This window comes from Benincasa hispida, chromosome 9 (genome assembly GCF_009727055.1).
Source record: "Benincasa hispida cultivar B227 chromosome 9, ASM972705v1, whole genome shotgun sequence".
Taxonomy (NCBI): Eukaryota; Viridiplantae; Streptophyta; class Magnoliopsida; order Cucurbitales; family Cucurbitaceae; genus Benincasa; species Benincasa hispida.
In genome coordinates, this window is record NC_052357.1 from 9,669,981 (window position 1) to 9,684,941 (window position 14,961).

Genomic DNA, 14,961 nt, shown 5'->3' on the forward strand with positions numbered 1-14,961 from the left:
GTTTCCAATTAAACTCTCCTCTTTTTTTTTTCCCATCCAAAATATACCCCTTTTTTTCACTCTGACCGTAACACCCTTCCTTTTTCTTCAAATTTAACCTCTCTACCACTAGTAATCCCAACTCCAGTTTTCTCTCAACGTCGTCAATGGCTTTCCGGGGCAATATAGTAATTTTATAAAATTAATCTCCAATTAATTACAAACATTAATCTTCTACTCTTTTTTTTTTTTTCTTTTAATATAAAAGAAAGGATAAAAATTTCAACCCGCCAAGAATCGATCTTGCAGGTTTTGTCGCTGTGATTCGTCAAATAATGTCCAAAATTACAGCCGGATTCTTCTGCCTTAGCTAATAATATTTTTCCCATTGGGACGTGTGCTTTTTTCAATATTTTTTTTCTTTTAAATATGATTTTTTTTTTAATTATTGTATAATAAACTTAAATTTGTTTTTAATATAATTATTATTTGTTTTCCCATCATAACCCTTTATTATATTCTTCTTCCCACGTTTAAGCACGACGCTTACAGCTCAACTTCATCAAACATTAAAACACCATGCCTCTCTTCTCTCTTTTAATCTCTCTCATTCCAAATTCAGTTTTATTCTCTTCCCTATGTCTATCCAATATATTGAATAAAGGAAACAATCTTTTTAATCTTTCACTTTTAAAGAACATGTACATTTGCTTCGTGGCTTTGAATACGTATTCTTTTAATTCTCGAGTTTTTAAAAATTCATGTAATTGCCTCATAAATTTTCTAAAATCTGACTTCTTATTCCCTGAAAGATTATGTTTTAAAGGTATTTGAAGTCATTTTCATTATTATTTTAAATAAGAAATTTTATTTTTAAAATTTATCATATTTGATCTAAAATTATCTTCTATATTTATTTTTCTAGTTTTCAAATGTCACATAGTTATTTAAATAATTAAAAACTCTACTTAAGAGAGTCTATTTTAAAAAATTTATAAGACTAAAAATGTATATTTTTAAAACTCAATGATCAAATGCATTTATTTTCTCATTTTTTATTAAATTAGAAATTTAATTCTTCTAATTTGGAAAAAGTTATAATATAGTCTTTATATTCCATATTGTGGAGACTATGAGAATTTTATTAAACTATATAAATTATTTATGAAATTTTATCAAATCATAAACAATAAATTATAATTTTTAAAATCACATGGACTAAAAAGATAAATTATTTAATAAAATATACCTAATAATTCTAAATACTCGATTTTCAAATTATTGTTATCAATTATATGAATTAAGTTTTTGTGAATTTTTTTTTTTTTACCTGAGTTTTTGCAAAGTTTATAATGATTTCCTTTGGAAAAAAAATGTGTATAATGATTTATATGCTTCTTTTCGGGGAAAACAGAGAGATGCTATTAATGGTTGTAAAAATGTTGCGAGTAAATTGAGGACATTGACACTGATCCCAAAACTGGATAAGGTTTTTTAGTTATTTCCGCTTGATTAAAATATGTATTAAATTGTTTGGATTAATCATTACACTGTTAAAAAAAAAAAGTTAGAAAGTACTTTTGTTTATTGAAATGTACCTACCTAGTTTTGTTGAAATACCGATTTACTTGAATTTTAAATTTTAGTTTGTAACATTTTCCTTATGCGATGGATTTTTTTCTTTTAAGATAATATCTAGTTTGAAATTTATAATGATTTAATCATATCATACAAAATATTAAGAATTATTAAATGTCAAATGATTATATCTTAATGAGATATGAAATGTGTTAGCTACTTAGAGTTTGTGATTTGAATCATTCGACTCTCTATTATACTTAAAATAAAAAAAATATATATGAATTATCAAATATGTAAATAACTTATACAAACTAAGTTTTTATTAGATTTTAAAAACACACAAATATATTTTGATGAAACGTCCAATCACGTGTCAAATATATTATATCTTCTAAATATATATTTTTTAGTTTTTTTCTCGGTATTTGAAGTAGATTTTTTTAAAAAAAGAAAAAAGTGTAATTAAAAAGAATAGTATTATTATTTCCACTCTATGTATTAAATTGTTAGACTGTTAGTATATTTAGACTTTATTTACTAAATGATGAAAAATTTAAAGACGTAAAGACTTAAGTGTTACCTAATAAAGTCTAGAAACTAAATTATTGCTTGAATGAATGGTGAAGGATCAAAACTATTTATAAAAGAATACTAATAATAAACTCAAGATACTTGAATATTGCTTCTTTTTTTTTCTTTTTTTATGTGTAAGCTTTATTTTTTTTCCGTTTGGAATTAATTTAAAAGGAACGGTGGGGTCCAGGGAACACGTGACAAAGGTGGGGGTTGTGTCAGGGAGCATGTGAGAGGGTTCTCAAGGTTTTCGGTTTATAAAAGCCAGCCCATTGGTCCCTAATGGCTGGTCAATTTCCACGTGGCCGGAATCTATAGCCCGCAATGACCGTCGTTTCCTTCAAGTTTCCTCGCACGTGCTTGTCCCATCCTCGCACGTGCACTCGCTCACGTGCATTGCACAGACGTATTCCCCTTAATAATCCCTCCCTTCTTTTTTCTTGGGATGCTTCCTCTTGCTTCTTTTTGACTTCACTATCGCCTAAATTCTCTCTCTCTCCATGGTTAATCACTAATTTCAATTTACTCTTCCAAATGTCTTTTTATATATAAATAATAATGGTAAAATATATGCATTTATATTTATTAGGTAAAAGATTTAATATATTTCAATTAGTTTAGCAATCGTATTAAAATTTTGAAAATGTTGAAATCAGTAACTTAGCATGAACACTTTTATATCAGATTTTGAGAATAGGTTATTTCATCTTAAATACACCTTAACTTTATTTTATTTAAATATTTCTTTTTTATTACTATTTAGTACTTCTTTTAACGTTTAATAATTAAATTGGTTGGATACATTTTCCAAATTCCTTCATTAACAAAAAAAAAAAAACAAAAAAAAAAAAACAAAACAAAATTAACTTATGAATATTGTTTGAACACATAATAATTTCTATGTATCTATTAAGGGTGCAAATAGAAATCGTAAAAAATGCCTAAACTGACTAAAACTAATATTGATTTGGTTTTAGTTTAGCATCACCAATCAATTATCATATAATTCAATTGACATATAATATGCACTATCAACTCTAACTATATTCTAAAAAAAAATCCTATATTCATTGTAATTTAAAAAAATAATATTATTATTATTAACTTTCGCTTTCTGCCAGATACTCTTAAATAAGACAGCCCCTTGTTAAACTTGTCAAACAAAATTCATTGATGACCTGTCATTTTAATCCCAGTCAACTCTAGGCGTTCGTATGGTAAATAAAAGAAAGGGCTGGGATTGTGGGGAAAAAAAAAAAAAACAAAAACAAAAACAAAACAAAAAAACATTGTTCTGGTATCAGCTCCTTCTATTCATTGTCATTAAATAACTTATTTTTTATTTATTTCGTGGACTCCACATACTTATTAGAGAAATTGAAAAAACAACAAAATCAAATGGCACCTTTTGTTTTTTTCCGTCAGAAAATGAAAATAATAAGATTTTTGTTAAAAGCATGTCGCACACATGACATATGTTTTTTTTAATTACAAGATTGCCCTTGGTATGGTCGACTAATAGTTTTTTTTAGTACTGTGTAATTGAGATACCATGTATACATTTTCAATAGAAATACCGTATACATAGAATGTCTATTATGAGACCGTGTATCAATTCTCAATAAAAATACAAATCGTCGGTTATGAGACTCAACCTAACGGATTTAAGAAGTAAAGGTACCGAATTTTTCTCTTATTTTAAAATTTAAATTGGTAGTTTTATATTTGTTTTTATTTGATTTAACCACTTTTCGAAAATATTTCAAAATTAATAAATCTTTAATCTTTTCATCACTATTTTGATTTTAACTTAAAATATATCTTTAGATTTTATATTATTTTATTCGTTTTTTATTATTTTAAATTCGAATTATTTTTTTATTTTAATTAGGATTTTACTCAATAATTTAAACATATAATCACCTAACAAACTGTATATTTCATTAAAGTTTTATCATTTTTTGTATTTTTTTAATCACATTTTATTCATTATCATCTTATTATATTATTATACCATTAATTTATCTTTTTGGCAAATAAATAAATATTTATTTTTGCAATCTTGCTGTTTTTGCTATAACTCTACAACGAGATAGGCTTCTTTCATAGGTTTTGTGGTTGATAGAGTTATATAGTATAATTGTTGAAGCTTAAATGAAAATGGAATTATAAATACAGTGTAATAGTAAATAAATGAACTCGTTCCTGATTTTATCCCAAATTATATTTGAATTTATATGTTATTATGAAATTAGATTTTATCTAACTACTTACCGAATTAATTAATCACAATAAACAAAAACTTGATTTTCTCCAATTTATATTTGAATTTATTTTACTAACTTTCGATTGGTTTAAATGTTTGTTTCAAATTCAATTGTATCTGAATATTTTTCATTATTGTATACATATTGTATCAAATTAATTTGATTTTTTTTTTTCATATTTTCGATGTTTTCAATTTTTCATATAGAAACAAGTAAAAATGGTTTGTTGTACTTAAAAAGAAACTTACAAATGAGAATCGTACCTTAAATGTTTGGAACATATGCGTGTATATATAGATATATATTTTTCAGCTTATTATTATTGTTGTTGTTGTTACTATCATTATTAAAATGAGATAACAAAAAACCTTAAATCTCATCTTCTTCACTCAGTCCCCCAAATCTCTTTTCTCCTTCTCAATCTCATGTGTGTGATCGTTGGTTCAAGAACCCTTTCTTGAATTTTTGACAACCACCCTTGATTTTTTTCACTTACACACATGTTTCTTACTTTTGTTTCTACTTTGAACATAGTTTTTAATAATGACGTTTTTATGATTGATAGTGTTTAAAGTTGGCTTTCAAGATCCTATGAACAAAATGATCACATGAAATGAAGACGATGAAACTCCCTACAACTGGTTTGGTGTCAAACCCCATCATATTTCCAATAGTCGCATCGTCCTTACTTGTACAACCAACTTTGCCATTTCTCACCTTGGAGGAAGTTTATCGTTGTAGATATCCATAAACTTCTAATGGCCCTCACCATCTAGTCGTCATCTTCCCTCGCATACATGCATTCTATAGGCGCTGGAAGCGTTAAGAACCATATTGGGTGATTTTTAATTTTTGCTTACTTCTGAAATATTTAGATACTGTGTATTTATGATTCTAGAATGTTTTAGGTAGAGTGTATTTGTGGTATTCGAGTTACTTTTGAAGAAATGTATCTTTGCATTCTCGTTTGTATTTAATTTTATTGTTTTAGGGTGGTTTTGTCATTTACTAATTATTATTTTCTATTATATAATTTTTTTAATTTTGAAACCTTTTTGTCATTCTTTTAGATGAAACTTTAAAATTTGCTCATCGATGGATTCAGCAAGTAATTAACGGAAGAAATTAGGATCATTAAGTACTATAATTCATTAATTTTAGCATCAAATTAAGTATGTTCATACGAAGAAAAAGAGGGTTTCAATATAACTCACCTTTAAAGACTTTAAACTTCAAATTCAGCTTCAATCTCCTCAGGTACAAGGTGTAGACCACCAAAAGATTTTTCCTACTATTCTTTTTGGGCCTTAAATTGATTTGTGGGAATCAAAATGAGCTAATTTTTAGGGAATTTTGAAGAAGCAACTTTCTGTTTTTTATAGCTCAAGGAACCCTTCTTCTTCAACTTTTTTTCTATCAAAAAACCGGATGCATGGCTTTCTTTTCAGCTGAAAAACCTTTAGTTTATGTAAAAGTACATCATGCAATTACTTTGCATAGATGAAAGTCAGTTCCTACTTTCAATTGTGAGAGGAATTTGAGTGTGATAATAGGTGTTATGCAAATGGGAAAATCCCAATTTTAGTGGATTTTTCTAAATCCAAATTTTTTATTAATTTTAAAATTCTTTTCAAAATTAAGACCAAAGTTAATTCATTAATTAAACTAAAATTTTATTAACTTTACAAAACTTAATCCAATAATTAATTTTTAAATAAAATTAATAATTAATTAAGTAATTTAATTTATTCTTATTAATTTAATATCAAATATTAAATTAATTAAACACCAATTCCACAACCATGAATCTCAATTCATGTAATTAATATTTAAATCAAATTTAAATATTATCCGATTCTCCAATCTCGTTTAATTCGATAATTAAACATGTAATTATATCACATATAATTATTAATTCCCTTAATTCGAATTTGAATATTTCAAATTAAACTCATCACTCTATTCTAAGGTTTAATCCGTTTGTGAGCTAGTAGGGGACCTAATGGACCTACAGGTCATGGGTTCCAACGATCCGAAATTAATCGGCTAAACTCTTTAAACCGAACTAATCAACATTCGATAACTACTAGGTCACTCCACTAAAACCCAGTAGTTGTACTCCCCTCATTGTAGATATAATTGTGTCCACTCGATATAAGCACAATTAGTAAGTTAACCTTCACAGGTTGTTCGTAATAACGGTTGGATCAATAGTTGTTTTACCCCCAAGATTACATCTTGTTCTTTAAATTTCACTAATCCTCTAATGAACAATTGGTTTGAAATCCAATCATCAAACTAGGTATCTCTCGGGCTAATGAGAGGGTGAGACCCCTTGTTCAAGACCTGAAATCAGTACTTAAGAGAACAACCTCTCTACTAATCCTAAAAGCGGGTCGGAGTCAATTTCATATTGCACTCTATGTCCATAGCTACCTACTTAGTCGGACATAGATACCTACTTAGTCTTATCCTTGAAATGGAAAGCTTATTGAGCTGACACTATTGAGTCAACCCTCACCCATGCAAATCTAAGAATAATCCCGAATAAACAGAAGTTCATAGTTAGCTTAGGATTAAGGTCAAGTTACCTAGGTCATTGCTTTGAAATAATTAGTCTTAAACAGTAAACAACGTTATAAAGTAAGAATGACTTGTTTCTTGGTCTTGGTCTTACGCAACCTCATTGCATAGGATACCCCACTCGCATATCTCCACATGAAAGATTTTGGATCACATCGTTTGTATTAAGTACAAAGTGAACCGCATTCGATAATGTTACCAAAATAAGGTACCCAACCTTATTCATATACTATAGACCATTTTGGCTATTTACTTGAACTTGATCCATCTTTATGTCTTCACATATAGTCCAAATATTCATATAATAACCATAAATCTTACTTTATTGAATTTAGTCTTTACAAGTGCAATTTGCATTTTATTTAATAAATGTTAATGATATCTTTATTACAAATAGAATATGTTTAATATTTACAAATTACTAGATTTAGAACATACAACCTAACAAACTCTCACTTGGACTAAAACTCTAATAATTTACATATATACAAATATACAAAGTTGTCTTCTGAGGGTCTTCTAAGACTATGCGTGACGATCATGTCTCCTAAGCAAATTATCAACACATTGAATGAGAACAAAAATTAAACTTTGTCTTCCCACCATTTGTTTAGGGTATGTTTGAGAATGATTTTAAAAGGATTAAAATCACTTTTGTCATATATAAAATCGCTCCAAAATACGTCTTCAATGACTCAAAATTAATTTAATATTTAATTTTATACTTCTAAATGTATCATCAAAATTAGCTTTGAATTATTAAAAACATATTTAAGAGTGATGTTAATTATTACAGTTTTTTTTTTTTTTAGAAAAGAGTTAAATTCTTGGTTAATTTTGAAAAAAAAAAATACTCAGTTAGCTTTCAAAACTTTTGTCTTAAAATTTGAGAAAAGTACGGGTCATTATTCAACAACCATGGGCCATGCCAAGCATGTAAAATTTCAGCAATATATTGCCAAAATATGAAGGAAGTTGTGAAAAAAATTATTTGCCCACTATTATTATGTACGAGCGTTGTCGATTACTAACATATCCCTCAATAATTCAACCTTTGGAGTGAGGTAAACGGGCAATGTCGAGAACGTATCATTGGTGGTGAAGACTTGCATATAACCCCGTCTAATAAAAATGTCAAACATTACAAAGTCGTTTTACTCCATGCACGCAACAAATTAAACTAACCACTCCAGTAGATACGATGCCAGCAGAAATATTACTCACACATGCAATGCACTCTTTAAACAATGCCATACAACAGAACCTCCTTCGTTAAAAGCTGCTTTGATGATTTACACCCTTCCAAAGGCAGTCCAGGAAGAATTGCAAGTTGAATGGCCAAGAAAAATGATGTTCCAATCTTTATAGACTTTTTATGTCAATTAGCTACAACCCATAATCCGATAAGTAAGCACCCACAACCAGAAATTTTATGAACACAAACCTAATGCCTCATCTCCATTGATAATCATTTGGTTTTTTAAAATTAAACATACTTCCTTCACAATTTCTTGAAGAAAGATTTGAATTTTTAGTCAAATTCCAAAAACCAAAAAGACACAAAACAAAACAATAACAAATTATGAAAACTACCTTTTTCTCCTTTTTAAAACTTGGTTTGAATTTTAAAATCATTGGTCAAAAGTTGATAACAAATCAATGAAATTCATAGGTGGTCAAAAGTGGTGGTCAAAAGTGTTTAGAAGATTAATTTTAAAAAACCAAATAGACCTAAATCAGTGATCCACTAAACACCATTTCATGTCTAGTTGGTTTTGCACTCACAACTATTCTCACTAAACATCGATCTTATTCTATATATTGAATGCATTCCCCCTAAACTCTTTACTACTCATTTAAAGACCATTTAGCCAACCCATGGGGGTTGTTTCTGCCTATCTTCTATTGAACCTCCCTACCACATCACAGCCAACTGATAACAAAGGAGAGGGAGGGAGACTGATAATCAGAGTTCATTTCACGCGAACTTAAATGCCGGAGTTAAAATGATCAATGTGGATCGGTGGTTAAAAGATTTAAAGCAGAAGAACAAATAAATGATATATATATTCCGAAAGAAACAAGATATCTCTCATCTACCAAGCAGATTATAAAGTCTAAAACCAGATGCACAGCAAAAATTAAAAACCTGGTATCTATGGCTCTACCGTTGTCACCTGTTGCCAGTCCCCATCAACAGATTCCTTCCACAAAGTCACATCGTTGTTCCCATCCGCCACAGCCAAGATGTTTCCAGTCAAAGACCATGAAACCCTCCAGACAGGAGTTTTGAAATCATTCAATATCTTTCCTTCCCATTGATCCCCTTCCCTGGCTACAGTCCATATGATAACTTTTCCATCCTGAGAAGCACTTGCAATAGTAGATTTCGGTAGCCCGAGATTCGGCGCCCATGCAACATCCCTAACCCAATCAGTATGCATCTGAAGTGCAGGGAAGCAGTCCATCTTCCAAATTCCATTATATGGTTTCCAGACCTTCACAGTATTATCACAACCACCAGAGCAAAGCTTTAGAACAGGATCAACCAAGCCAGAACCAACCAGAGCGCCTGGCGCAGATGAAGGGGCCCATGAGACCGATGTGACACCAAGTGGATGAGCTTGGTCAATCCTTGATGCATCCCAACCACCATCCTGCCTTGCAGTGAATACTGAAATATTCCCATCAGAGGAACCACATGCCAAACATAGACCCAATTCATGAGGAGCCCAAGCAATAGAATTAACCGAAGATTTATGATCGTCAAAAACATGGGCTTGAGTCCACTCATTCTGATTGCCCTCCTTCCATATAATCACACGTCCATCATAAGAACACGAAGCCAGCAATGACCCAAATTTCGGGTGCGCCCAAGCAGCCTGCCAAACTGGCCCTTGGTGACCCGAAAGCGTAGCTAGATGCTGAGAAGCTGAGTTACTGACTCCAATTATCTTAATGGTCTGGTCAGATGAAGCTGTTGCAAGACGCTTTCCATAATAATCCATCGCAACATCATGGACGGTGTCCTGGTGACCACTTTCTATCTTCTGACCAGGCATTTCTCTAATACCGATATGTCTTACTCTTCAGCTACGCTAACAACCGGGATCAATATGAATATCGACCTTCCTCTAACTAACCCTGGGAGCAGATACAATTCTTATTACACTGTCTTCTCCAGTCTATCAGATTGCAAAGGGGGATACAAATCAAGAAAACAAAAACATAACAGAAATTCAAAGCAGATTGAGAAAATTTCCGATCAACCGTTGTAAATGATGGGAACACCCAATCAATAAGTAAATTGCTAATGGTAGTCAGGTCTCACAATATTTATAGATCTTAATTCTGAGTTTCAGAGGGACATCATTCGAAATAGATGGATCAGGTGAATCAAATTATAAGAAATTAACAACACAATAACAAAGAAACAAATCTAAGAACAATTACTGAAAGAGCGGAGATAAATTCATGGATCGAAAGACAAGACCCGAAACCCTAGAACAAAATTAAAAAAACTCGGGAGTGGGGAGGAGAAAATGAGCAAACCTCGGATGCGGAGTCGATGAAGCATTCAGAGAGAACGGGTCGCTCTCTTCGTCTGCGGTTAATGAGGAAGAGGAAGAGGGAGGAAGAATGCTGACCCGTTCTCCCAAGATGTTTATTATTGGGCCTCTATTGGGCTTAGCCCATGTACTTCGGGCTTACATGAGCTTTTTACAAACATCCTTTTTAGGTCGTATATTTAAAACATGTATTTAACTTTGAACTTATTTTAGTATTATTTTTGGACAAATTTATCATTTTTATTATTTTCATTTTCGATTTATATATATATATTTCCTTATTTTGATGTTTTCTTAATGATGGAGCGAAACTACATTTTTTGTAGAGAGAAAATGCATTTGTTGAATGAGAAATTTTGGACCAATCACAAGTTGTCACGTCATTTACTAAATTAATGACGAAATTATAAATCATTAAATTTAGGCCCAATTAGGAGTTGACATATGTCCCAAGTTGAAGTTGAAGTCAAATTTCGATGATGCCACGTGGTTTTATCATGACCGTTGAATCAAATAGGATTAATTTGGTCCAATTTGATATTATTATTTGGGTAAAAGTTCAATTGAGCCCAAAAATAGGTTTAATTGGACCCAAATATCAAATAAGACGAAATCCAATTAGTTGGGCCGGGGACCAGGTCCATGGACCAACCAAGACTAAGCCCATGAAGCCACTAAGAACTCTATAAATAGAGAGGCTTTCCTCATTTGTGGATGAGAGCAATTCTACTTTCCAGAGCGCTTAGAGGAATTCTCTACAATCAGAAGACTCCTTGACTCCTGAAGCTGACCACACTTGAAGACTGAAATCCTTTGAAGATACAAGCATTCTGAAGGCTGAAAAAGATACAAGCATTCTGAACACGCTTGAAGACTAAAGTCCTTTGAAGATACAAGCATTCTTCTAATACTTGAAGCTCAAGAACATCCACACACCCTACTTCCATACATCAAGCGTATGCATTCAATCGAGAGAGAATCAGAGGATCAAGCACTAGAGATCGAACCACATCGCATCAAATTAATATCAACATCAACATCAACTCCACGAAACACGTTTCTCTGGAAGCCTCGTGTGAACATTAATTCTCCAATAAGATCAACAAGCCCAAAGGTTGATCGTCCAAGAAGATCAACAAGTCTGAAGGCCGATCATCCAAGAAGGTCAACAAACCCAAAAGTCGATCATCCAAGAAGATCAACAAGCCCAAAAGTCGATCATCCAAGAAGATCAACAAGTCCAAAGGCCGATCATCTAAGAAGATCAATAAGCCCAAAGGTTAATCATCTAAGAAGATCAATAAGCCCAAAGGTCGATCATCCAAGAAGATCAACAAGCCCAAGGTCGATCATCCAAGAAGATCAACAAGCCCAAAGTCGATCATCCAAGAAGATTATCAATCCCAAAGGCCGATCATCCAAGAAGATCAACAAGCCCAAAGGCCGATCGTTCAAAAAGATCAACCAACTTAAAGATTATAGTTTATTTTGAAAGCATCAAAATACTATGTATTAGAGATTGTACTCACTTTCCACAAAATTAGTACAAATACAAATTTCAAGTTTCACGAAATAAATTTCTTTTGAAATCTCGTGCGAACAAATTGGCATGCCTAGTGGGACCTCTCTACCTCGCATCTCTCTCTCAACATTAAAGTAAACTAATGGCACCAAAGAAAGTTGCATCTAAGGCAACTGTTGCAAGTAACACCTATACAAGACTTGTCACCTATAACCATTCAAATGAGAGTATGTAGGAGCAAGAACAAGGTTTTTTCTTCGCAGAGAAAATCTGGGAGCAGCTAATGGAATCTTCTAAAGGCGAGATCATTATAAGAGAAAATCCCTTATTTGACAACTCTGCCTCTGCTTCTGACCAATCAAAGAAAGAATCATACCTTGACGTAGTGTCTGTCATGATGGTTGATGTAACGACTGAGTCATCCATGGCAAAGATGGACAGGAAGTTAATCTCCTAATGAAGGATGTAGAGGAGCGAGATCATGAAATCACTGCTTTAAGAGACCAGATACAGGCTCGAGATACTGTTGAGTCGAGTCAATCTTCAACTACAAAAGTCAATGACAAAGGAAAATTGTCTTGCAGGAAGACCAACCACAACAATCTACCGTTGTCGTCGCCCTGTCAGTTCAACAGCTGCAAGGTATGATTACAAACTCCATAAAGGCTCAGTATGGAGGACCATCGCAATCTTCTTCTATGTACTCCAAGCCGTACACCAAGAGAATCGAAAACCTGAGAATGCCAGCTGGGTATCAACCTCCAAAGTTCCAGCAGTTCGATGGAAAGGGCAATCCAAAACAATATGTTGCACACTTCATTGAAACCTGCGAAAATGCAGGAACCAGAAGAGACCAGCTAGTCAAGCAGTTTGTCCGTACCTTGAAAGAAAATGCTTTCGATTAGTATACTGATTTGGAGCCAGAAGTGATTGACAATTGGGAACAGTTGGAAAGAGAGTTCCTCAACCGCTTCCACTGCATAAGGTGCACTGTTAGCATGATGGATCTGACGAACACAAAATAGCGAAAAGAAGAATCGGTCATCGACTACATTAACCGATAGAGAGCTTTGAGTCTCGATTGCAAAGATAGACTCACTGAATTATCTGCAATGGAGATGTGCACTTAGGGCATGCACTAGAAACTTCTCTACATCTTACAAGGGATAAAACCTCATACGTTGAGGAGTTAGCAACACGAGCTCATGATATAGAGCTGAGCATCGTCAACAGGGGAACTAAAGATTTCCTACTTCATGAAGGGAGAAAATACAAGAATGAAGCCAAGGGCATTGAAAAGATTGTGGATAGTGCCACAAAAGAATCTATGGTCGTTCATGTGACCCTGTTGAAATTTTCTTCAAAAGGAAAACAAACAAAATTTTAAAGAAGGCACAATGAAGATGAGAAACGTCGTCCAACTCTTAAAGAAAGATAGGAGAAGATTTATCCATTCCCTGACTCTAATGTGGCAGATATGTTTGAGCAACTGCTAGAGAAGCAACTTATTCAACTGCCGGAATGCAAGTGGCTGGAACAAACAGGAAAAGTAGATGATCCTAACTACTGCAAGTATCATTGGGTCGTTAACCACCCAGTGGAAAGGTGCTTTGTGCTAAAAGAGCTGATTCTATTGGCTCATGAAAAGAAGATTGAGATGAAGCTTGATGAAATAGCTCAAACAAATCACGCTACAGTAGCGGCAACTTCAAGTGTTCCAACACTGTCTCTGTCCCATGCTCAAAGACAAAGCCTGATCCAATTTGGAGCCTTCGAGACTATAGTTGTTCGGTTCCAGGAAGAGATTCAAACAACAAATTCCAAAAAGAAAGATAAGCTTGTTGAAGATGACAACGAAGGGTGGATAGTTATGACTCGTCAAAAAAGAAGACAGCCAAACTTCACCCAAAAAGAGTCGCGTTCCTATTGAAGCTATAGAAGAAGGAACAAGGCTCATAAAAAGAAAGGCAAAAGGATGAAACGGAAGCCTAAGCCTGCTAAGAAATAAGACAAAGACTTCTCTAGATTCCGACGACCAACAGCTTTGGTAGAATTTCTCCCAAGAAGCTTTCTCAATAATCGTCCAGAGAAAGTATCCAAAGTTATTGCATGTCACACGGTCGGCATAGTGGAACTCGACAACAATCATATAACTGTCGAAGAAGTCAATAACTTAGAAGAAATGAAGCAAAGAACTTCTATCTTCGATCGTATTAAGCCTTCAAGTGCTCGATCTTTAGTCTTTCAAAGATTGAGTATGGCCATATTAGGAGAAAAAGACCAATGTCCAACAACTACTTTTACTCGAACTTCAGCCTTTAAAAGGCTAAGTATATCCACATCAATGAAAGATCGACCTTCAGCATCTGCTTTTGATCGTCTCAAGACAACAAGTGATTAACATAAAGGAAGGATGAAAATCTTGAAGGCGACGTCATTCCATGAAGAAAACAACAACGAAAAGATTCACAGTCGTGTCCTTTCACCCATGAAAAGGAAATTTTCTGTCGACATAAGTATAGAAGGTTCCTTGATAGTGAAGCCAAAACTCATCATATTGACGAATTATACAAATGAAGAAGATGATCAAAACCATGATGAAATAAGATCTTTTGAAGTTTAAATGAAGAAGCTCCTCATCGCAAGAGCCTAAACTGCATGATGCTCTTGGCCCTCATGAGCTTAAAATGTGAACAGCCCCCTCAAAAAAAATCTTTGTACGAATTACGTTACGACTTGATCCCTGTCATATAAAGGGTACGTAGGCAACTTAGAGAAATTTAAGTTCAGTTGCGTATAATAATAAATAAACAAAAAAAAAAAAACATTGTTTTTCAACTACATTATGACTTGATCCCTATCATTATGAAGGGTATGTAGGCAGCTT

General features: G+C 32.8%; 1 protein-coding gene across 2 annotated transcripts; it reads right to left on the minus strand.

Moving 5' to 3' along the window:
• Nucleotides 1-8,990: 8,990 nt before the first annotated feature.
• LOC120087329 (protein transport protein SEC13 homolog B-like) lies at nt 8,991-10,649 on the minus strand. Of its 2 annotated transcripts, none has more exons than XM_039044312.1 (2): nt 10,536-10,649; nt 8,991-10,168 (listed from the first exon to the last, which is right to left on the minus strand). In XM_039044312.1, the coding sequence occupies exon 2, from the start codon at nt 10,043-10,045 to the stop codon at nt 9,140-9,142; it is 906 nt and encodes a 301-aa protein (XP_038900240.1). In that variant the 5' UTR covers nt 10,046-10,168; nt 10,536-10,649; the 3' UTR covers nt 8,991-9,139. The 2 variants fall into 2 exon arrangements, with proteins under 2 accessions (XP_038900240.1, XP_038900239.1); XM_039044311.1 differs by having other exon boundaries at nt 8,991-10,127; nt 10,536-10,628.
• Nucleotides 10,650-14,961: the final 4,312 nt, after the last annotated feature.